The 25,463-nt window shown below is 35.1% G+C and overlaps 1 protein-coding gene across 3 annotated transcripts in view; it reads left to right on the top strand.

Moving 5' to 3' along the window:
* RALGPS2 (Ral GEF with PH domain and SH3 binding motif 2) overlaps positions 1-22,849 on the top strand; it is an 87,938-nt gene extending 65,089 nt beyond the window's left edge. The window contains exons 9-20 of one of the 3 annotated variants that reach the window (XM_026703323.2): positions 222-359; positions 990-1,080; positions 2,607-2,674; positions 2,868-3,003; positions 5,425-5,576; positions 7,223-7,277; positions 8,764-8,841; positions 10,625-10,730; positions 11,278-11,370; positions 11,964-12,069; positions 13,875-13,966; positions 17,648-22,849. In XM_026703323.2, the coding sequence (XP_026559108.1) occupies positions 222-359; positions 990-1,080; positions 2,607-2,674; positions 2,868-3,003; positions 5,425-5,576; positions 7,223-7,277; positions 8,764-8,841; positions 10,625-10,730; positions 11,278-11,370; positions 11,964-12,069; positions 13,875-13,966; positions 17,648-17,677 (1,145 nt within the window). In that variant the 3' untranslated portion in view covers positions 17,678-22,849. Of the gene's footprint in view, positions 1-221; positions 360-989; positions 1,081-2,606; positions 2,675-2,867; positions 3,004-5,424; positions 5,577-7,222; positions 7,278-8,763; positions 8,842-10,624; positions 10,731-11,277; positions 11,371-11,963; positions 12,070-13,437; positions 13,798-13,874; positions 13,967-17,647 lie in introns of those variants that run through there. The other 2 variants (XM_026703325.2, XM_087930468.1) reach the window with 2 other exon arrangements.
* The last annotated feature ends 2,614 nt before the right edge of the window (positions 22,850-25,463 follow it).

The following is a 25,463-nucleotide window of genomic DNA, read 5'->3' as shown; positions in this document are numbered from 1 at the left end:
AGCAACAGTCATAACTATATATCATTTGCTGTGCTCCCAAATGGTGTTCACATGACTGCAAAATACTACAATGATCATAAATGAGACAATTGATCACAAAGCTGAGGGGTTTCCTTCACAAGTGTAACTTCAAACTGTTGCTAAATGAGGCAGTCAGTAAGAGCTACCTATAATCATTTCAGTGGTCTACATGATAAAAAAAATCTTTAATTCATCTTCAGGTATTTATCTCTCAGATTTGACATATATTGACTCAGCATATCCATCAACAGGAAGTATTCTGGAAAATGAGCAGAGATCAAATTTAATGAATAATATTCTTAGAATAATTTCAGACTTGCAGCAATCTTGTGAATATGGTAAGTTATACCACGTATTTACAGCATTATGTGCAACCAGTGAATAAAAATTGCTTGAATATTAATTGAGGCTTGCTCAAATTTCATCTTTGATTAAAGGTGGTGATGAGATATTTTAAAAATAGTAATTCAAGATATGAAGAGTATATCTTAAAATATATCTCTTTGGACAAATGTAAATGGTAATATTTGTTTACTAAATTATTTCAAAGGAAAAAAAGGACTTTTCTCAACTTAGCATTTATTTAAAAAAATAATTAACAGACCTTGATACAGTAAGCTTTCTGTTATTCAAAAAGATTTTGGAAGCCACTCCCTTAATTTGGACTAAGCCTATTTCAATTAAAATAATCTCTCAAAAAGAACCTTCATTTTTATTAATTTATCTATTATCTAAATGTCTGCTTTTGTGGGGGGGAAAGAAGATAATACAATAATAATAGTTAACATTGATATGAAATCATGCCATATAAAATATATAGATCTTAGCGGCTACTAATAAAATAACTACTCTCCATTTAACTTATTATGAACTGCTCTCCTCTTAATTTATTATGAATTATTTGTTACATTCCCCTACTCTTAATCATCTTCCCTCCCAATTTCTTATTCTGTCTAATTACTATTTAGATATTCCTGTGTTGCCTCATGTTCAAAAGTATCTGAATTCTGTTCAGTATATAGAGGAACTTCAGAAGTTTGTGGAAGATGATAATTATAAGTAAGTATAAAAACTAATCAATTACTGTGTATTCATTATTAAATTTTTGGTTTTAGAGCATTTTTTCATAAAGAACAAAAGAGTCTGCTTTCATAAATGTTTCAAATTTTTAGAACATTTCTTTCATATTCCGTGAATACTTTCTTGCTCTTTTTTTTTTTTCTTTCTCTTTCTTTCCTAGAACATAACCCTTGACTGTAAAGATTAAAAATGAATGAATGAAAAGAATAACAAACAAAAAACCCTGTAATAGTTTAGGCATTGAATTAGGAATGAGGAAACTCATCCACATTGAAATTCAGTAATTGAGCAGTGATTCTCTCCACCCACCCTGCAATACAGGGTTTCTGAGGAAATTCCCATGAAAATTCTTTTGAGTTCCTATAGGAAAGGTGGAACATAAATCTAACAGATGAATAACAGTCAATAGTTGTTCAGGATCTCAGACAAACTTAATTTATTATGAATTATTTGTTACATTCCCCTACTCTTAATCATCTTCCCTCCCAATTTCTTATTCTGTTATTAACTGGTACTCATCATATAATCCAGAGGCATCAAACTCTATTTCATCAAGGGCCACATCAGGATTGTGTTTGACCTCGAGAGGCTGGGGTAGGCATGGCCAGGGTGGGCATGGCCAGCTCAACATCATTCATGTCGAGGCACCTGTGGTGGCCCAAGCACTCTGCCAGTGAGAAGAAGCTCCCCAGCTCTGTTTTCAGTTGCAATAGCCTGCTACAACCCTCTGCCAGTGAAAATGGAGCTCACAACAACCGCCTGTGGCCCTCCCAAGCTCCATTTTCACTGGCAGAAAGACCACGGCTCAGTCCTTTGCTGCTTCCACAGTGGCCCTGCAGGCCTTGAGTTTGATACCCTTGATATAATCCATACTGGCCTTTTAAAAAACTAAGACTAATTGTCATATAGCAGTTATATGTGCAACTGTTTTGTTCTTTTCTTTAAGTTAATATACAAAGTGGAAGAAAGTTTCCAGGAAATCATGTTCTAAATGGCACTTCTAAATCACATGTATTTTTCTTTTAAATGAAAAATAGGTATTTTGTATCTTACTTATTTTTTTTAAAAAAGGAATTTTTTTATTTAAATCTGTCAAAATTATGATAATGGTTATTATTTGTTTATTTTTATTTATAATCCACCTAACTCATGGTTTGATGCTACTCTGAAAAGCTAATTATTACATTTTTATCTCACCTTTTCAGTATATATGTGTGTAACTCAAGGTGGTTAACATACCTAACCCTCCTGCCTTCTACTTTCCCCAACAACAATAACCCTGTGATATGTATTCGACTGAGATAGAGTGACTGCCCAAGGTCTTCCAGATCATGATTAAGGGAAGACTAGAAGTAATAGACTTCTTGTTTCTAGGTCAGCACCTTAACCACCAACAATCTGGCTCAAATGATTTATTGATCCTAGTAGGAACTTCTAGAAAATGAAAGTAAGTGTAGAAGTCTGGATTTATTATTAGTAAAATCTTTTTTTTCCCCTGAACACAGACTTTCATTAAAAATAGAACCTGGGACCAGTACCCCTCGCGCCACTGCATCTCGTGAAGATTTAGTTGGTAAGTATTCAAAAATCAAATGTTCTACTCCCCAGTATTCCTATTTTCTGGACTTATAATGTCCATAAAATCTGTTAAATAGAGAATCTAATTTAACACCTGTAAATTCACTTCTGAAATTATTTTGAAGATTTTGAAGAATTATAATAACGAACTTGCTCTTTGCTCTACTCTTTTCATTTATTTTTTATAGGCCCCGAAGTGGGTGTTTCTCCCCAAATGGTGCGAAAGAATGCTACTGCTGAAGGAGCATTGCTACCACCAACTCCTCCATCTCCTAGAAACCTGATGCCTCATGGGCATAGAAAATGTCACAGTTTGGGATACAAGTTAGCATTTTATTTGAGATTCGGTTTCTTCTTTTATTTAAATCTATGATACTCTGAATTATTGTTCTTTAAAAAGCCATGTATATGAATTAAGTATCTTCTTTGCCATTGACTTTTCACGCAGTGCATATATTAGGTTGTTTGAATAGCTCAGTATACATATACCTTACCTTACTACAAGGTAAAGATAAGTAAAGATATATATCTTATAGATAAAATAGTGGCTGAATTTGTACATCATGATAAGTCAGGATTATTAAATAATTTATTAAACAAGCCAAACTCAGATTTGCAGACAGACAATGCAATCATGACATTGTTGGAATCTGAAAACAGAGAAAAGTCTAACAATATACCAATTTTGAGCTGTATATAATTGCTACCATCACAAAGTAATCATTATTTGTTTGGTTAGAATATTTTTCTATTTTGTTTTAATTTCCTTTGCTTTATACCTCTGTGCATTGTTAGAACTTTGAATAGGAAATTTGGATTAGCAGGTTAACTCACTGATCTAAATGGCTCCTTTCTGTTTTCAGGAAACAAAAATCAGGTACAAGGCAACAAAATGCTCGTTTCTGTTCATAATGTTTTGTTAAATCATAGTTACAATCATTAAACTGTCAAGCCATGTTTTCATATTGATTTACATACTGAACCCAATTATTCATACCTTAGACTTCAGCAAGGCATTCAACAAAGTAGACCACAACCTACTTCTTGGTAAGCTATAAAAAAAGTGGGATAGATAACATCACCACCAGATAGATTCGCAACTGGCTGACAAACCGTACTCAACAAGTAGTCCTTAATGGTTCTTAAGTCTACATGGAGGGAAATAAGCAGTGGGGTGCCACAAGGTTCCGTCTTAGGCCCAGTACTCATCAATATCTTCATCGAGGACTTAGATGAGGGAATAGAAGGAGAACTTACCAAATTTTCAGATAATACTAAGCTGGCAGGAATAGCTAACACCCTAGATGTGTTAGCTGTTCCTGCCAGACTTGAACACTGGCCCTATCTAACAAAATGAAATTCAATGTAGAGAAAAGTAAAGTCCTACACTTAGGCAAGAAAAACCAAAAGTACACATATAGACTGGGTAAAACCATGCTTAATAGCAGTAACTGTGAGAGGGATCTTGGAGTCTTAGTGGACAACCAACTAAATATGAGCCGGCAGTGTGCAGTGGCAGCCAAAAAAGCCAATGCAATCCTAAGTTGCATTAACAGAGGGATACAATCAAGATCAAGTGAGGTACTAATACCACTTTATAAAGCTGTAGTAAGACCACACCTTGGTCACCACACTATAAAAAAGATGTTGAGACTCTAGAAAAAGTACAGAGAAGAACAATCAGGATAATTGGGGGACTGGAGACTAAAACATATGAAGAACAGTTACAGGAACTGGGCATGGTTAGTCTAGGGGAGACATGATAGCAGTCTTCCAATATTTGAGGGGCTGCCACAGAGAGGAGGTGTTCAAGCTATTTTCTAAACCTAAAGTGCCTGTAGGCCAGACAAGGAATAATGGATGGAAACTGAACAAGGAGAGATTTAACCTGGAAATAAGGAGAAATTTTCTGGCAGTGAGAACAATCAAACAATGGCACAGCTTGCCTTCAGAAGTTGTGGGAGCTTCATCGCTTGAGACTTTCAAGAAGAGATTGGACTGCCATTTGTCAGAAATGATGTAGGGCCACCTGCTTGAGCAGGGGGTTGGACTAGATGACCTACAAGGTCCCTTCCAACTCTGTTAATCTGTGAAATGTCAGTTCTTCATGAACACAGGGATAGATTTTCTCCAAAATGATCTCTAACTTAGTCCTTCAGGTCTTCCAGTGATGCACCAGTCACTACTATAACTAAGTCTCTTCACCTTGCTACTGATCATCATCTTGCCCTGAGCAAAAGAAAAAAGAAAGAAAGAAATGCAGTTAATCCTCATATTTAGTTCTAAAACTTTAAGGATTAAATTGCAAAGTACATACATACAGCTGCTTGCTTGCAAATCATGTTATGATTATGAATGTGGTTGACAATCTCTATTTAGGTTGCTTGTGATAAAGAAAAATCAATTCTTAAATATTGGTAGCATATATAACTTCCTAATAACATTTTCATTCTTCCATGTCCACTTCTAAGTGTAATATTGGAATCCATTACACAGAAAGAAAAAAGCAGCAGGCATTGTAGAATTTTAGTACAAAAATGTTAAATGTAACTCATCTATGCCTATTTCATATCTATTATAAAATTACATATTTTTGTGAACATTTAGTTTTTTAAACTCTTTTTGCCTTTATTTTGTCTTTTCCTTTGGATTTGCTTAGTGAGGTCTGATCTATTATTAAATATACTTTCAATACTATGTTATATTCAATGGAATCAATCTTAATGTATTTTACTATTTTTCTAGTTTCATTCATAAAATGAACACAGCAGAATTTAAAAGTGCAACATTCCCAAATGCAGGACCAAGGCATCTTTTAGATGATAGTGTCATGGAATCACATGCTCCATTACGAGGGCAGGCAGAGAGCTCCACCCTTTCCAGTGGAATTTCAATAGGTGAGGTTTTATCTCAGTCAGTAAAAAAAATCTTTTGAAATTCAAATTTGTATTTTTTTTCATTATATTTATATGCTACCACTCCTTCATATTATTTGAGGGTTGTGCATAGGTCCTATCCTCAGATAAACGTATGCACACTGCAAACTGAGTTAATGACCTGGTGATTTGGGGACTAAAACCTCCCAAATTGTAAAATTACTCAGGATTTACTACCTTTTCAATGCCTAGTATAAAGTTCTATAAAAGCCTCATGCAAAAACAATCTCTGGATTAGGTCTATATTTTCCCCACCCAAATAAGAGCATGGGGAAGGAATAAAAATTATTAGAAAAAGCAAGTGGGAAAGGAATGGCTGGCTTCCCAGCGTCCTTTGCAGTGAAAGTTAACTAAATTTTGACCATCAACTGACAGGCTCACTGATCAGAACTTGGCTTAAACATTGACTTACTTACAAATTGGCTTAGCTAGGCTCCTAACTTTCATTTGACTAAGGTCTTTCAGATACTTGTAGCAATCTTTATTGCAAATGAGAACAAAGCATCATTTTCAAGGACCCAATGAAAAGACACACATTAGATCTAGTTTTTGTTTCAACACAAACATGATATGAAAGTGTGAAGATGTTGAATTCATCTTTTGTCAAGGAGAGATCACTTTCAGATTGCTCCAGTTTATGTATAGCATTCTCTTCCTGCACTGGGAAAGGACTCATTAACTTGGTCCACCCCAGCATCTACCTGTGGGTATTCAGAGGCTCCTGGGAAATTCCACAGGGATCTGGTAAGCAGTTCATCCAAGTCATTGGTTATACATTTGATTAATAGTACATTCAATGCCATAAATAGATTGCATCATAGCTGTCTGCCCTTACATGCAGATGAGCTACTACTTTTTAATACACTGAAGAATCTAGGGTGATGAACCAGCAGAAAAGATGCCTAAGACGCACCTGGAGAAGGAACAATCTTGAGTGACTGAATCCTAATACAAGCCAAAGTTAGTTCACACAATGGTGATTCAGGGGGCAAAGTTGAAGTCTTTTGTCTCCCTTATGCCGAATGCCAGGCAGCAGCATTTTTAAGACAAACTGCTCCTTTCACCAATATCATCTCACTCATTCTACTGTGAGGAATTTCATGCTATCCTTCTGGGCCATCTGTTCAGAGAAGGGAGATGGTAGCACTGTTTTTTAGAGGTTTTTCCTGTGTTTGGTTGTCTTAATTCCAGAAGATGGTGCTAAATTGTTATTGTTTTTCTTCATTTCTTTCATACAGACACACAAACATAATGAAAGAGGCACAAATGCTTATTCATCATGTACTAAACAAAGAACAAGTACTATATACATATTCATTTAATATAATGCAATTAAATTATATTATGCAATTAAACGATTCAAATTTAAGTGAGTCCTAACAGTTAAGTGGGGAGAGAAAAATTGAACATAAAAACTAGTATACACAGGGAAAATAATCTCATAAACAAAACTCGCAGAAAAAAAGCGTTTTCTTTTTAAACTAATGTCATTGCAATTGAGTCAGTTTTATTATGGGTAATTTTTACCAATTTTTAAAAACATTTTTAGACCTGGCAAATCATAGAATTACAGCATTTTTAAATTGATTCACTTATTCCAATCTTAGGTAGCAGTGATGGATCAGAGCTCAGTGAAGAAACTTCTTGGCCAGCATTTGAAAGGTGAGAGAAGCCAGTATATATTTGTCCAAATGCGTATTTAACCTATGACAGTTTTACAGTTCCACATAGAATAGCGTATCAAACATTCCTGGTATAGTGCTTTTGATTAAGCTCTGCTTTTCCTACACATGGATTATATATGTAAGTAAAAAAATAATGGCTAAAATAGTTCAATCATGCAAGTTTTCTGGAGAGTGTATAATCACTAATATATATGAGTGGTTCATCATCAACTTACAGCTAGTTGGGAGAATGTTGACATAAGCTTCCCAAAGCTGAAAGTCCTATTTACAGTCTAGGCTTGGAGTAAAACCCAAGTGACAGTTGTGTTGAGCTGCTCCTAGAACAGCAAGGCTGTTCATCAGCCTGACCAATTTAGGACAGTAGATAACTGACTTTTCTGTCTTAGTGAATGTATATGTTTAACTTATATAAAAACATGCTATAAATCTACTATTGTTTGTATAAAATTACTTTTATTTTGTATATCATTGCAGCAACTTTCAGGTGAAATACATTGATCATTTGATAAAGCACCGCTCATGATCTGAGGTGCTTGTGCAGCTCCCAGTTCAGTACAAATGAAGTGACATAACAAGCTAGTAGAATCATAGTTGATTTTATAAAACTAAAGGTTTTTCTTCTGCAGGATGAACTATTCATATTCTTTTTCTTCCCTGGCTTAGATGATCTGTTTTCAGGCTACTACCTTAATGCATTTTTGCTCAGTAATACGCATAAAAAAATAGTTCTCTCAATATAAATAGAGGTAATTCTTGACCTACAATTATTTGGTCAGTGACAAATTCACATTATGACGATTCTGAATGGAGTTACAATTGTTCCTCAAGAGTTCCTGGTGTCCCAGCACTCCTGTGGTCACATCATCACAATCTGGGTGCAGGCAACTCATTCGCACTCACAATAGCCAAGCACCCCATTGTCATATATAATCACCAGTTGCAACTTTCCCTGCTGACTTCCCCAGAAAGTTAATGGGGAAGATGTTGTAAGTCACTGGAAGAAGTTGTCGTCGTTCTCCCCACCCTCGCCATTCTCACATCCAGCCCTTCTGCACTCATGCCACATCAGCCGCTCACACGTCCCTGTATGCACCATATAATCCCAAAAGTTATTCAAAAGAAAAGGCCAAGATACACTGCTAAACCACTACAAGAGGGAATGTTTTCATATTCTAAAGGGGTTACATTGTTCCTAATCACTTGGCTTTTAGAAATGTCTTGCTTTAACTGCTGATGTTGATTGTCTAATCATTCATTGGGATGCCAGGAAGACTATTCTATTGTTATATGTGTTCGCACCAAGGAATGTGTTATTCAAATAAGAGATCTTTTGAAAACATGAAATATATGAACAAGTAGTAGCAGCAATGTAGCAGAAAGGAAAGCTTATTATAGTGTTCTAACAAATGATGACTATGAATTTTAAAAATGTAACCCATACAATTTATAATGGAATCCAACAGGAACAGATTATACCATTCTCTTGGTCCGGTGACAAGAATAGCACGAAATGGCTATTGGAGCCACATGAAAGGCAGCAGGTACCAATCCCTTGTGTTCAAGGGCCAGACACTTTCCTCTGGTGTTGGTGACTGATTTGTGAAGTGGATCTAATCTGTCACTCCTATTCTTTCTAACTATCTTGATATATCGTGATGTATCACAAGAGTGAACATTCTCTATTGAAACAGGATTTCTATCATAAAACTTAATTGTATCTTCACAGTCTATGGCTGTTCATTTTAATCTCCATATCTAACTTTGTAATATTATAAAAAAAAAATCCCAAAATGTTTTATTTATCTCTTTACTTTAAAAAAAACCAACTCTCTAAAACAGAGCTGTCAAACTGCCAGCCCATGGGCCAGATGTGTCACATGTTGGCCACGCCCACAACTGGTTTAGCGAAGGTGAAAAAAAGTCCCAATACATCATGTGATGCCACCATGGTGGTATGAGTTTGACACTCCTGCTCTAAAGCATAATTTATGATATTGGATGGTACTAGAAGTGATTAGATGGCAAGAATAATGTTGAAACTTTGAAGATTGAATGAGAGTTAAGATGTTTCTTTTTCTTTTTATCCTGAGCCATATAAATTGTAAATCAGATGCCCATTATTTCCAGAAAGGCAGAAAGAAGTGGGGTAACTGGTATTGCCAGGTCCCGCAATTTCAGTTCACATTCCTCATCCTTGCCTATGCTCACACTTCTCCAAAATATCTTTGGCAGTTTTTATTAGAAGACAAAAACTATGTCACTGGAAATGAGTCTCTGTGCCAAAGTGCCTTTTAGCAAAAAAAGAGGCTTTTTAAAAAAAAATGTTACAGTAATAATATTATAAAATAAAAAGGGGTCCCCTTCATTTTGGTTTCTTAGCAATGCTATGCAAAGAATTGAGATTCCTTGCCCTAAAGTTGCTTTGAATAACATTTTATGAGATGCACTTACATTCACATCAAGGCCTTTTTACATTCTTCAGCACCTATCCAAAATCTAGCTTCAAATAACTGTTACAATCTGATGTAATGTAGACAAGCATTTGTTAACTTTTGAAGGTCTAAAAGGTCAGTTTGCCATCTCTCTTAGTTTATAGGCTAAATAGTTGAAAGATGTATGGAAGAAAGTCTCCAAGATGTTTCAGAAATTTTTACTTTCTTAGTCTGTCTCTGGAGAGTGATGGCTGTGCCACATAAGTTGCTTGGTATGCAGTTACACAAACACTTGTGCAGTCAAATATTTCCTGTCATTAAAAGTTGGTCAGCTACTCACTTGTTAGAACACAACCTATGTTACAACAGCTTTATTTAACAGCTCTGGGCCAGCTTTTCTGCTTTCCTGCTGCTTCTGTTATTGCTTTCAAATATCTTGGTATGGTATTGTGCATGTATTACTGTTTTTCTTTGTTTTTCTTTTTATACTTTTTTCATTAACTCAAGTGACTACTATAAAATCAATATTTTTAGCAGATCTGGAAAAATCTGGAAAGAATCATTTAAAAATAAAAGGAAAGGAATTTTTAAAGTGGAGTCGATTCCAGCTTTTTTGCTAATTAGAATTATTTGTAGTTCTTTGTCATAATATATAATAGTGAAAATTATAGTTATTCATACATGAATTGTTAAAGTGAAAGTCTTAGCATGTTAATTAGTGCTATGCCACTAAAATGTATCTTTCTAAAATTTAATATCTTTCCATAATTAAATCCAATAATTAAAACAGTAGTATTTTGTTTCTGAAACCACAAATAATATTAGTGATACTTCAAGAATTTCTGTTGAAATACACAATACCTTCCCATATTTTATACTTTCTTTTTTTTAGTTCTGCGGAGTCTGAAGATTTAGCTGTTCATTTGTATCCAGGAGCTGTTACTATTCAAGGGGTCCTTAGAAGAAAAACTTTATTAAAAGAGGGGAAGAAACCAACAGTAAGTTATGAAATAAATTATTTAAAATGCTTTCAAAATTGGGTTTTCCTGTTTCAAAAATATGTTAACTTAATTCATTTTAATTAGATCACCAATGATTGCTCAAGCATTTGAATTACATACATCTCAGGTTGTTGAATATTTAGAAGTCAGTTGATAGAAAAACAGGATATACAACATATAAAACACAAATTGAGGCAGGATATCTTGTGACTTACTCAAATAATCTGTGCAGCTACCCCTCCAATCTACTACCTGTGTTTGGTATTGAAAACTTCCTGAGATGACAGTAGTTCATGTCCAGGAAATAGCTTTTAATTTTGGGGTCTTGGATATTAATGTACATTTGTTTGGGAACCTTCCACATCATCACAGCACAAAATTATTATATTACAGTATATGATGTAAATTACAGCTAACAATATCATAAAAGCCTCATTCTGCTTAGTTAATGTGTAAAATGAATAGGAGTTAAATATATACAAATTAAGATGCCATGGAAGATACATTTTGAATTTATTAACCTTGTGATTTTCTAATCGTGTAGGTAGCTTCTTGGACCAAATACTGGGTGGCTCTATGTGGAACACAGCTTTTCTACTATGCTGCAAAGTCTTTGAAGGCTACAGAGAGAAAACACGTGTGTACTGTATTCTTGCTTTTAGCTGAGAGGTATAGTTTTTGGCTGAAAGATACTTTTCAGCCTTTCAGTGTGAATGCTTCATATTCTGCAGCACTGAGCTGCAATATAAACTTGATCTTGTCAAAATATGCTATTCATTTGCTTCCTCTATTTTAACCTTGAGGTTTGTTGCAAGCAAGTTGTAGCAATTTTTAAAACTAATTCCAAATTCCTGCTGTAATTGTTGGAGAAAGGTCCATATCTAGAATCTGTACAAGGACTTTATAAATCCAGTTCAGTTTTTCTGTGCATGGAAGAATAGCAACTTGCAGCCCACACAAGGAGGTTCAAAGAGAAAAAGGTTTTCCATAATTGACATAAAACTTGCTTATGTGACACCTCTGTGGATCAAGATCCAGTCCCACGTTAACTCTGGGATATATAAAATAGTGTGTCCCTTTTGAGTTTACTTAATCTCTGTGTTGCATTACAAAAGCCAGCAGGTCAATTCTGCTCTGTTTGTTGCAGCCATTATTTTTAATGCAAATATTGCTGTACCCTTTTTGTTCTTATTTTCTTTTCATTGATATTCCCCCCACTCATACTCTTAGTTCAAATCTACACCAAGTAAGAATGTGTCAGTAGTGGGTTGGATGGTTATGATGGCTGATGATCCAGATCATCCGGATCTTTTCCTACTCACAGATTCTGAAAAAGGTCAGTAACATTAGTTAGTAGTGGTAATTTCTTGATTTAATCATCTTTAGAAATAACAAATCACCTTTGTCCAAATTGAACATTAAAACAGATTTTGTCCCCCAAATGGTCAAAGTCTGTTCAGCAAATCAGTCCAGAAAGTATTCCATGCTCTCCTCCAGTATTAACCCATTTTACTGATAATACTATATTCCATTTTGAAGGAGAACAGTGAAAATTGTCTGGACTTTTCCTTTGGGATTTAAAGGATAGCTCTTCTCTGCTATTAGATATCAGTGGTTGTTATTAACTGTTAAAAGAAAATTAAATTTACCAGTCATTTTACATTCAACAGATACCTCTTCTCTGTGATTAGTTGTTAAATCAATTATAGTCTTCAATTTTCATTTTAGAATAGTTCAAAGTTATCACAGCTTCTGAAAAAAATGACTTATAACATGTATTTGCACTTATAACTGTCACAGCACCCCTACTGTCACATGGTTGCAATTTGGACAATTGGCATCTGGCTCATATCCTGCTCACATCTAGGACTGGTTGCAACATCCTGCAAATATATGATAATTATTTGTGTCCTTTGTTGCCAATTTCCAGCAAAAAATACCCATATGATTCATTTAATCACAGTGATTCACTTAATGTCCATTATAAAAATTGTTATAAAATCATTCCATTACAACCACCATAAATTACAATAGAAATTTTAGTCCCATTTTTTTATCCTAAATCAAGGATTCCTGTAGTTTTATTAGTGTAATACAAAACCTCCTTGGGGGTTAATTGTAGTAGTGAGCTGTGATGTAGCACATTGAATGGGGCACTAATTGTTGAAGAAGGGACTAAAAAGAATTACATACATTAATAGATATGTATTCATCTGTTGCTGGAAAGTCATTTCAATGTTTTAATCAAATTACCTTCTTTGAAAACAAGTATCTAAAGTCCCCCATAGAAAGAGTGATGAAGGGAATTCAGAATGCAAGCAATGTGAGGTTAGCTCTTAGTTTAATAAGTCATCTGACCTATATGGTCAAAATGGAGAAATGCTTGAGCTTCTGGCCTAGAATAATATTAAAGCAGCTCAGAAAATATCAGATGCCAGGTCTCAGGAGACTTTTGCCTTAGCAGATAAATGAGAAATTATAAGTGAATAATTTGTGACAGAGATGACTTTATACTGCAGATAAAATTGTACAAATAAAATAAGTCTTCATAGCTAATTTCATGAAAGAAATATTGGACATATGTTTACAATTCTATACTTTTCTTAGAGAAAATTCTTGATTGGCTGTATATTTTATCATATATTAAAAATACTGATAGTGTCCATTGCTAAATATATAGAAATAAAAATATTTTGTACGATAGGTCAAAGAAATGGCTACAAGATTTGCTCCAGAGAGTTAGGAGACTTTGCCAAGTGGATTTTGATAGTAGTCAAGTGAAAATAAATAAATTCAGTCAGTGGAAGCATATGATTGAAGACATTTGAAGACAAAAGAACTACTACAGCACAAAAGAAGCGAGTGCTCCACAAAGCCAGAGCTGCAAATGCTGCAACAATGGTGCCCACGCATGTCTGCATGACATGTGGCAGAACGTTCCGTGTCCATATAGACCTTACCAGCCATCTGTGGACACACCATGGACAGCCCACAACTTGTTAGATGTCAAGGTCCTCTTTGAACACAATGGATGAACATCATGATTGAATTCCATCCACTAGTTTTTTTAAAAAAAATATTTAATAGACAATACGAGATGGTTTTAGTTTTTAATGGAAAATTCCTCATTTTGTCATTTAGGGAATTCGTACAAGTTTCAAGCTGGTAACAGAATGAATGCAATGCTGTGGTTCAAGCATCTAAGTGCTGCCTGCCAAAGCAATAGACAACAGGTAAGAGAGCAAGAATTATGAAGTGATGCTTCAGTTGCCATTAAGACTTGAATATAAAGTGGTTCCTCACAAGATACAAAAAAACTTGTGTATTATTATTGCTCTGTCCCAACTCAGTCAGGGTGGGGGTGGGTTGAGGGTTCTTTTGGATTAGGAAGCAGGTGCACACCACTTCCTTAAGAATCCCTGCTTGGATTCAGTTGTGCTCAACAGCTATCATCCTGTCTCCATCCTTCCCTTTTGAGGGAAGACTGTTGAATAGTGGGGATTCAGCTGCCAAATGTTGTAGAAGTGGCTTCTAGGGACTCTTTCAATTTCAGTTTAAACCCAGGCATGGGATCAAGATAATATTAATCATTCTAATGTATTACCTTTGTTGGGAACTAAATGAGTGACCACACATCTCTTGGTCCTTTAGTCACTTAGCAGGCTTTGATACCATCAACCTATGGTATTCTAGACTGCCTCTAAGGGGTGGGATTGAAAGCATTGTTTCAGGTTCTTATCTTTCCTGCATTGATAGTTCTAATCAATGATTGAGGAGGAAGAAAGGTCAACCCAGTGATTGCTCACATGGGATACAGCAAAGTTCATTGGGCTTTCCCCTTCAACATCTATATGGAACTCCTGGAAGAGATCATTCATTAGTTTGTGGTACAGTAACATCTATATGCTGATTTATATTGCAACCCTGGGCTCATCAAGCGATTCCACTGATGACTTCATCTAACTTCTGGAACATGTTGGGAATTGGATGGAAACCAACAGATTACAGTTGAATCCATGCAAGACAAAGTTGCTATTTGTTCATTGCATTTCTCTTTTTGCTCTAGAGTTGCCTCTAGAGGGAGAAGCATTCAACTTGGAGTTCCTCTTGGTTACTGCTGGATTTGCAGATGGAGGCTGTGGCCAGGAGGGTCTTTGCCCGCTTTTGGTTATGTGCTGGTTGCACCTGAGCAGTAGATTCTAGCTAAAATAACATGCTCTTATGAACACTCATTTGGAGTTTTACAGTCTGTTTTATGTGGGCTCTCTTCAAAGAGGACCCAGAAACTGCAGTTGTTGGCACTCCTACATTGCAAGCCTTAGGTTGGCTACAATAGGTCTCCAAGCACAATTCAAATTGTGTGCTTTAAATTACAAACTTGCAGGACCAAATTCTTCAACCTGAAATGGACCTCTCTGAAGTGAAGTGAGGATAAATTAATCCTTCCTCTTCCTGTCCCCCTCCCCAGTAAATAAATAAGTGGCTCTGTGGGGAATAGAATAGTCCAAATGGAGCAAGCTTTGGACTCTCTTTTTGGAGATCTCTTCCACAGAGTATTTGGTAATAATAGTTCTTTGCAGAATAGATAGGATGATGCAGCTGGAGTAGTTTCTGAAATCGTATTGTCCTGATTGCCTCTTTCACTGTCTTAATTAAAAGAAGCATAACTGTAGGGAAACTTGGGAAAATATTTCCCAAGAGAAATATTCAGCTTCTGCCTAAATACATCCAGTAAAGAGGAATACAATTGCCAAGTATTCTCTATCCCATACATATATGTACATATTATTTTTGAAAGAAATGTTAAATTTCCATCTATTTTCAGTGTGACTCCTTAGTTCCAAATTTACATCTGAAATATTCCCTCCAGCTTAATGATCTTCCAGATCATAATAAAAAAAAATGTCCCTGCATATCAAGTCCAGGATTGAATTCTGTGGCTTGATTTCTCTGGCTGAGGAGCCTTTGAAGAGCAATTTGAGTATACTTTTATGAAAAACAAAATAAGAACCATTAGGTCTTCATTCAAGGGTTCTCTCGTTCACCTCCCCTCTTTTGCACACTAATGTAAAGATATTGGAAACATCTGTTTTTGGTTTTTACTATAAGAACTATAATTTGTTTTTAAAAGAACAGTTTGAGAATAAGCAAGAATCAAAGGATAGTTACTGGTCTCAAACCATTCTTGAAATAAGTGGTATTTGTATAGGTTTAGTGCATTTGGAAGCAGCATATACAGGTGAAACTCAAAAAATTAGAATATCATGCAAAAGTTCATTTATTTCAGTAATGCAACTTAAAAGGTGAAACTAATATATGAGATAGACTCATTACGTGCAAAGCAAGATAGGTCAAGCCGTGATTTGTCATAATTGAGATGATTTTGGCTTACAGCTCATGAAAAACCTCAATCCACAATCTCAGAAAATTAGAATATTACATGCAATCAATAAAACAAGGATTGTACATAGAACAATATCGGACCTCTGAAAAGTATAAGCATGCGTATATACTCAGTACTTGGTTGGGGCCCCTTTTGCAGCAATTACTGCTTCAATGCGGTGTGGCATGGAAGCTATCAGCCTGTGGCACTGCTGAGGTGTTATGGAAGACCAGGATGCTTCAATAGCGGCCTTCAGCTCTTCTGTTTGGTCTCATGTCTCTCATCTTTCCCTTGGCAATGCCCCATTATCTATGGGGTTCAGGTCAGGCGAGTTTGCTGGCCAATCAAGCACAGTAATCCCATGGTCATTGAACCAGGTTTTGGTGCTTTTGGCAGTGTGGGCAAGTGCCAAGTCCTACTGGAAAATGAAGTCAGCATCCCCATAAAGCTTGTCTGCGGAAGGAAGCATGAAGTGCTCCAAAATCTCCTGGTAGACAGCTGCATTGACCCTGGACTTAATGAAGCACAGTGGACCAACACCAGCAGATGACATGGCTCCCCAAATCAACACAGACTGTGGAAACTTCACACTGGACTTCAAGCATCTCCATTCTTCCTCCAGACTCTGGGTCCTTGGTTTCCAAATGAGATGCAAAAGTTGCTCTCATCAGAAAAGAGGACTTTGGACCACTGAGCAACAGACCACTTCTGTTTTTCTTTAGCCCAGGTAAGACGCTTCTGACGTTCGTTGTTCAGGAGTGGCTTGACAAGAGGATTACGACATTTGAAGCCCATGTCCAGGATCCATCTATGTGTGGTGGCTCTTGATGCACTGACTCCAGCCTCAGTCCACTCCTTGTAAAAGTCCCCAACACTTTTGAATGGCCTTTTCCTGACAATCTTCTCCAGGCTACGGTCATCCCTGCTGCTTGTGCACCTTTTTCTTCCACACTTTTCCCTTCTACATAACTTTCTATTCACGTGTTTTGATACAGCACTTTGGGAACATCCAACTTCTTTTGCAATTACCTTTTGAGGCTCTCCCTCCTTATGGAGGGTGTCAGTGATGGTTTTCTGCACAACTGTCAGGTCAGCAATCTTTCCCGTGATTGTGCTTCCTACTGAACCAGACCATTTAAAGGCTCAGGAATCCTTTGCAGCTGTTATGGCTTAATTAGCTGATTAGAGTGGGACACTTTGAGCCTAGAATAGTGAACCTTTTCACAATATTCTAATTTTCTGGAATTGCGGATTTGAGCTGTAAGCCATAATCATCACAATTATGACAAATCACGGCTTGAACTATCTTGCTTTGCATGTAATGGGTCTCTCATATATTAGTTTCACCTTTTAAGTTGCATTACTGAAATAAATGAACTTTTGCACAATATTCTAATTTTTCGAGTTTCACCTGTAAATCTCAATCTTGTCTCTATTTGATTACATAACAGGAAACTAGGACTTGATTTCTAAACTTGAACTTAAGTTATACCTCTAATTTTCTTTACAAAATTATTTCTTCTGTTGATAGGTTCCTGCCAATTTGATGACTTTTGAGTGACCATCTACTGCAGAATTAGATCCAAGAATTTGATCCATCCACTTTTGAATTCTATTTCATGGTTTGAGAAGTCCTGTTGAAGGCATGCCAGCTGTACTTCTGACTAGGAAGTAAACAGAAGTTCTGAATAAAAGCACTAAGATTTCAGGGAATGGAATGTGACATGAACTACCATGAGGCTTGCTGCTACTCAATATTCTCTGAACTGACTTGTGGAAACCACTGCCTTAAAGAATGAAAGGTTATCCAACATGAAACACCAAATTTGTGTGTGTGGTGTGTGTATGTATACGTGTGTGAAACCTCTGGTGGTGCTGTGCTTAGGTTAAGTAGGTTGTAGCTAGTTTGAATTTGTGTTCACTTTGTAACATTTTAATTTTAAAGCCCTGCTTTTTGCAGTTTTTCTTGTTGTAAAAAAGGAGTACATCTGAAACTTAAGGGTGTTTCAAGGGGTATTTGTGCAAGGGGATAGCCTGTGTTTTCTTGAAAAATATGCAGCTTATATCTGTGTCCCTCTGTATTAGCTCTTGTGCTCAGCTAATTGGGGACACGATATAATTAGTTTAGCTTAGAATGTAACAACTGTAATATATGCAAATTTATCTTTTTATAAAGCACTGACTTTGCAGAATTTGATACTACATGAGGTTTTTCTTTTCTGCAAGTGACACAACAGCCAATATCATATTCATTCAAGGAAGCTCTGGGAAACATCAGGAGGTCAGAACTGAGAATTTAATCTCAACATATTTTCAGACAAGACACCCTCATTTCTCCAAGAAACAGTTTACATGTGCGTTGTATGCTTTTCCACAAGCACATTTACCCCTGAAAATCTTCATTACTGCCTATTAAATATTGTTTTACAGATGAAAATCTTATATTTTCCTTCTTGTAAAAGAAGCACATGATTAGAAGTTTTCTGTTTCTTTTGTGTCAGAGCTAGAAACCATATCTCTGTAGCATAAATTTATTTGTATATGGTTTGCAAAAGTCACCTTTTGCATAATCAGAAAAATCTGCCACTAAAAAGATAAGCCACTGATGGGATTAATTACAAGTAGGTTTAGTTTAGTGTAAGAAAAGATTTCACATATTTCCTTAAAAACCAGCCTACCACCACGTGAGATAATTTGTAAAAAAACTCATGCTCTGAAAATTTGTGTTACTATGATAGCGTGATACTTTGAACTAGACAATTTCAGAGCCTTCACATGGTAATAATTTTGATCACAGGAAAACAAGGTCAGTTGAAATCAACTCCATCAGTGCTATAGTCCAGTTATTAAGAAAATATATATAGACTGTGGTTATAAAGAATAACTCAAATGCATGTGAGTAGAATGTCATTGGTTCATGTATCTAAAGGATATGTTTTCTAAAAGGCTTTTTCCTGCTAGTGGGATGGGCAGAAATGGCAGCTATCCACAGAAGGAAATAATAAGGTTGACATAAAACTTTCATGCAAAGTACAATGAAAAAATAGGAACTTTAAAATTATCCACTTTTAAAATCTGTTTCTGTTGTTCCTGCCAAAAAGTTCACAATATACTTAAATTCTGGATTCTTAATTCTTCTGAATTAATACTCAGTTCTGACCTTATAGTGGTATTTGTTATAAAAGGAGACCTTCATGTTCTTGACTTGCTTAGTTTACATATTTGCCAATAAATGACATAGGATGTTTCATGGGAACATCTTTATAGCCAGCAGTATTACTGTATAGAGTTTGCACAATTTAATTTTCACTTTTCAGAGTTTAAAAAAAGCATCCCATTTTTAATGTTGTGGAATGGAATCCTGTGGAATTTGTTTGTTCTAAAAAAGCACGGAGGAAAAAAGAATTGTATAGATAGACCTATCCACTTCATCACCATTCTTCTGAGTAGAAAGATGCAACTGCAAACCACAGCTTCGCTAGGTATAGAGTTTTGAAAGATAAAAGATCAGCTCATGCCAGCTTTACACATGATGTCTAATATAGTTAATCTTGGCATGCTGAATGAGTACTTTTGAACATTTACGATATTTGATTGAGATCATAGAACATATTTTCTGAGATACATCAGTTTTGAAGCTTACATAACATTTTCACAACTAATTCGTTATGTCAAAATGTTTCTCAAAAGGAAATGGATGGTTTGGAAAGGGAATAAACACAAAAATAGGCACAAGAATCAGCTCAAAACCAGGTTGGGAATTTGTTTTTGCCCAATAGACTAAATACCAAAAGCAGCAAAAAGTAGTAAAAATGGAAATCAAATATAAATTCATCTGTTTAAAACCTTTACTTAGCCTATTTCCTGTAAATAGCAAATAGGGGTATTACGCATTTACAGCTTTCGGCTTTCTCATACATGTTTTACAGTTTTTGTGTTGCAGTTTTTGTATTTTGGTTTGATTTAATATATTTGAAAAAAATCTTTCAAGCCTTGAACCATTCCAGATGTTATGATAGTTTTAAAGGTTGCATTTGTAAAAAAGATCTATTTAATTTCTAACCATTTGCTTCATTCATCAGTTAAATCTCATGTAAAATTTTACAATTCATACTATTAATATGTTTTAATAATTAACAATATGTATCAGAACATCTAAATGCTGTTCGAGTGTGAATGAAGCATTTTGCTTGGTAGTACAAGTTTCTTCTAAATAATTGAGCTAAATACATAGATGCTAATACTATCAGGTATTGGTTTTTCATAATAATTAATAGAAAATAGAATGAGTGCCATTTTTACTATAACAAAAAACACTGGATTTTTGGTATATAAAGACATATTTCACTAAAATATATTTTTAATATTTCATCTAAAAACAAATCAAGTTGCAAGAAATGTTTAATTCTAAAAGACAAGATCTGTTACAAGAAACACTAATCTGGCTAGTACAACTGTAGAATGCCTTATATGTCTTCATTTCATACACACACACACACACACACACACACACACAGAGTGCTTCTTCATCGTGCATACTGTAAATGAAGAACCTCTATTGCATATGCCCAACTGAGCCTCAGTTAAATCAACTTTCTAATTTCCTCTCACTTTTATAAAATGCAGGGGTCATGTGTTCTGAGTATCTACTCATTATTATGAAAAGTTGATAGCAATTAACCAGATTTCAGTTAGCCCACATGAAGCTGGTTGAATAATACTGTCAGACTACTTTGTCAAATCTCAGCTAAGAAGATTTTCCTTGTAATGAAATTGTAACTTGCACTGCTTCACACACATATGATCCACACACACTTTTCTATATAAAGACATGGATGAAGCTGCTTTTCAGAACACATTAGATGAAATGAAAGATCTTGTTTCAGCTATTTATCTAAATAGTATTTGAAGATAGATATTGTTATAGACATATTATTTTCAAATAGGGTTGAGTGAGCTTTTTGATTTCTTCCTAATTTAATGGCATTCCTGTACCTTTGTGTCAGATCAATCAAATATGTTGCAAATTAGGTTTCTTTGTAATGCAAGCATCAAGTGGCTCAAGTTGCATCTTTCTTTCTCATTTTTGTGTGCATTGCTTTTTTCAGTTTGTTACCATTCTTAAATCTAATTTTCTAATTTGGAATATTTTATGAAAACTTGAAGACACTAAAATTTGAAGTAAAGACTTGTAAAGTTCTTTAAAGTAAAGTTATCTGCCTAGGTTTGGGGTTTTTTGAGTCACACTCTTTACCTATTTAAAAATGGCTTGTATCCAACCTTAAAATGTACATTTAAAAATAAGACAGGAACGGAATATTCATTCAGAGGAGTGTAACATTTCCTGCTCATCATGAGGTGAGCATTTTATATCTGTATAAGATTTTTTGCCAGTGCCTTAATTACCAGTTTGAAAGACCAAGGTGGCAATCCACCCAAGTATTATTTCTATGCATTCCACTACTCATGTAAATTGGGCTTTGCAGAAACTCCAATTAAATAACTGGAAATCTTCAGCCAGTAGAAAAGCTCAATTTTTCTTAGCTTATTTCCACTTTGAAAGTCAAGCTTTATGTTTAGTAGACCCAGTAAAAAACCTCTTAATTTGAATACGTTTCAGTTCATTGGTTTTATATAAGGAATTTTTATGCATTTGTGAGCCAGTTCACACTTTTGCATAAACTCCTCTCTCTATATATAGATATATATGTCCTAGGCAACAGGACTAGGCAATGGAAGCTTCAAGTATTCCTTCAGACCCTCCTCTCTCATCATCCTCACCAATGTTAAGATCTTGCCATAGAAGTGCAAATTTCACAGAATCATCTAATTAATTTTGTAAAAATCCATTTTGAAACTGCAAGATAGAAACCAGTTTTTTAAAAATCAGTCATACATGAGGAGTTGATATGTTTCTTTTTAAACTCTATAATATCTGAATTTTGAAAAATAAATTTTCAGCAAGAATAAAAAACTTAAATTCTGAAGGCCATGACTATTAGCTCTCTAGATTAATTTTTCCACATATGGAGGAGAACTGAACAACAGGATTTATAATTGAATGCAATTTAAATAGCAAGATTTAAGTCTTTTGCAAAGATACTGGACCATACACAGACTATTTATAGTGGAGATTGTGAAAGTATATTACAGTCTAAGGTTTTTCACAACTTTCTGAAACAAAGCTGCAAACATATCAACATGTTTCTTGAGTTTGGGTGTCATTGAAAATCTAAAATGAAATGTGTCCAGAGCCTCTTCTTTGCAATGGACAAATAGGCACCTTCTTTCCCTGAAAAAAATATTTATTTTTATTACTAATTAATGTGCTTACTTTACCATAAACGTATTAGAAGATAAGTGGAAAAGGGAGATTTTAGTGAATTTTTGTCTTTTTGTATCCCTTAATAATAACATAATTTATGGTTATTCACATCTTTATGAACTCCACATATGTAAAAACACGCAAAGTCTACATTATGCTACACACAAGCCATTTTAGTATATTTTCCTCCATTTGACCTCAAGCACTATTTTGATGGGGGTAAATGCACTATGACCTCTATGAGTGATGTGCAGGTTAGCTGTTACTTGTCCTTTTTTCTTAGTTTTTTTAAATATTTTACCACATGTGTATGTTTCAACTGTGTGTTTCCATAAGCTGTTTCAAGATAGCTTAATGTATGAACTTAAAATGGATTTTTTCCTACTGAAATAAATTACTTAAAATTTGGTTTCTCTGTCTTTTGCATAATCATGCTATGTTGCAGCAGATCTTGGAGATGGAGCCAAATTTCCTCAAATGGAATGACATCTCGGATCAATTGTAATTTTGCTGTCGTGGTAGTTTTCAGCACAGTGGAAAGTAATATGGAAACATAATATTGCCAATTGTTGGGAAAAGAAAGTATTCTTCTTTATAACAGTGCACTTTAAAACTTGGCGTGTATAGTAATGTGGTTGAAAAAGTCTATAAAATCTTACTGAAAGTATTGCAAGGATAACATCTGAAAACACTGGAATCAAAATTGTAAGAGTGTGATTTTGGAATATTTGAACAATGGCAGAGTAGTGTTTCCAAAAGGATAGAGTTCAGAGAAGCTACAAGAGTCTTTCAACAAAGCATTCTTCCAAGAAGGGGTTTCAGTGATCATAGCAACCCACTGTATTCATCCCAGACAGTATTTATTCAGAATGTTTATACCCTGCACCAGTTTGAAAGGACTCTATAACAAAAAGGAGTACACCAACAAAAGGAATTTAAAAAAAATAAAAATAAAACAGAGGTTGTATTTAAAAACTATTCTAAATAGAATCTTAATATATTGTGGTTATCCTGTAAGAACTCTTCTTATGAACAAAAGATATATTATTTTCATTCTAAATAGTCATCAAGAACAGCCCCAAGAAATTATCATTATACTATTCTAAATCGGGGGGGAAGGATATATGTGTTTGTACCCTGGATCCAATTATCGGTTTATACCATTGCCAAGTCACTTTAATTTTCTTTCATGTATACCACATCTTGACAAAACATGTATGTTTCTATGAGTTATAACAGAGTAACAACTGTCCACGTTTTAATAGTGTTTCCAAGAGTTGGTCACAGATTTGATGGAAGTTGTGAAACAGGTTATTGAAGATCTACTAGCTACCAATAAGGGAGAATTTTTGAAGTTGAGGGTTGAAATGAGGAATCCTTGATGCCCTCTGAGTTTGGCTATTTTCATTCCCCAAACTAATAATATCAGCACTGATGATGTTACTTATGGGTAATGAAACATCTTTAAGAAAACAACCAAATTCAGAAAGCACCAAGGACCCCTCATCTACTAGTTATTTATTTATACATTTAATCAATTTATGTGATAGTTAATCTCAGAAATGTGAATCTGAGCAGATAATAGCGCATTAAAACAATAAAAACTAGCAAAAAATTAAAAATAGCAATGGTCCCAATGATGTACTCAGCAAGACAATAAATAGACACCCATCAATACACCATCTAAATGCCCAACCATCAACAATCCAGGTATTTATTAATACTTTACAGAGGCCAGCAGCGTCAGAGCCAGTGTTCCAGAGGGCAGGTACTACAATGCATTGTATAACAGCTGCGATAATGGTCTCAAGTGCATCACTACCTTGTGTGTAATTGCAGAAGTAGAATTTGAAAGACCATATTTGCTATACTGTATATTACGAGAGCATAGAGAATGGAAGACGTGGAAGAATCACCATTCTGTTCAGATTCTGGGGAGCATTTTATATAGTGAACTTTTCACCTGTGAAACAGCACAAACACTTATGCAATTATTCCTATCCATAAGATATTGAACATTAGGCTCTAAACCAATAAATGGCACCAGTCCATTGAAGGAAGGGAAGTAAATTTTTAAAAAAACCTGCTGCCTAGAAATAAGTTAAAACTGAAGGACAAGGAGGAAATGGAGAAAAAATATCTATAAATTGATTGGAAGAGCTTCATTTATAGGTAGTCTCCAAGTTACAACCCCAACTACCTGGATGTAATATAATAGAAATGGCAGGTACAAGTGTAACTCAGGAATATTCACATACACAAAAGGCATGCTGTTTCATTTATGAATAAATCAAACAAAATATTTGGCCAGATTTTTCAAATTCACATGGTTTATGTATTCTACATACTAGAGATTTTTGTATTTCTGGTACCCGTCCTCTTTTTCATACAGTAAATAAATAATCATTCATTTCAATCACTGCAATGACAGCACATTCATTCTCTAGGAGCACAAGTGTCTAGAATACTTTTCAATTTTCTTATGATTATTTTTCCTGTCTGCTTTTTCCTCCATTAAGCCATTATTAGATGGAACATTTTTGTCCTCTTTTGCAAAAGAAATGGCTTTGAATTATAACTTTTAAGACCTTATTTTTGGCCAGCATTGCAGAAGCAAACTTCTACCCTCAAAGAGCAAACCTCTCCTTTTCTGCATTGTATAAGATCATGCACTACTGACTTGTAAACACTTTGTAGCGTATAGTGAACAGATTGATCACAATACCTTGCCACTGTCAGCTGGAAAACAAATCAGTTACTACACAAATAACTATTCCCCCCACTTCCAGGTAATTCCATTATAAAATCCATAGAGATTTCCTTCCATGGAGCGTTGGTCTAGCCACATTTTATAGTAAGCCTGCTGGTTTACCAGGAGGCCGTTTGGCTGAGGCACAGATAGGACAACTAGCTACATAAGTCTCAATGTCCTTTTTCAAGGTAGGCCACCAAAATTGCCTTTTAACCAAGTGTAAGGTTTTCACGAATCCAAAATGACCAGCAGCTTTAGAGTCATGAGCTT

This window comes from Pseudonaja textilis, chromosome 3 (genome assembly GCF_049901715.1).
Source record: "Pseudonaja textilis isolate UNSWEBS1 chromosome 3, rPseTex1.2, whole genome shotgun sequence".
NCBI classification, from domain to species: domain Eukaryota; kingdom Metazoa; phylum Chordata; class Lepidosauria; order Squamata; family Elapidae; genus Pseudonaja; species Pseudonaja textilis.
Note: the sequence above shows the minus strand (reverse complement) of the source record. Positions and strands in the feature narration are given on the sequence as shown.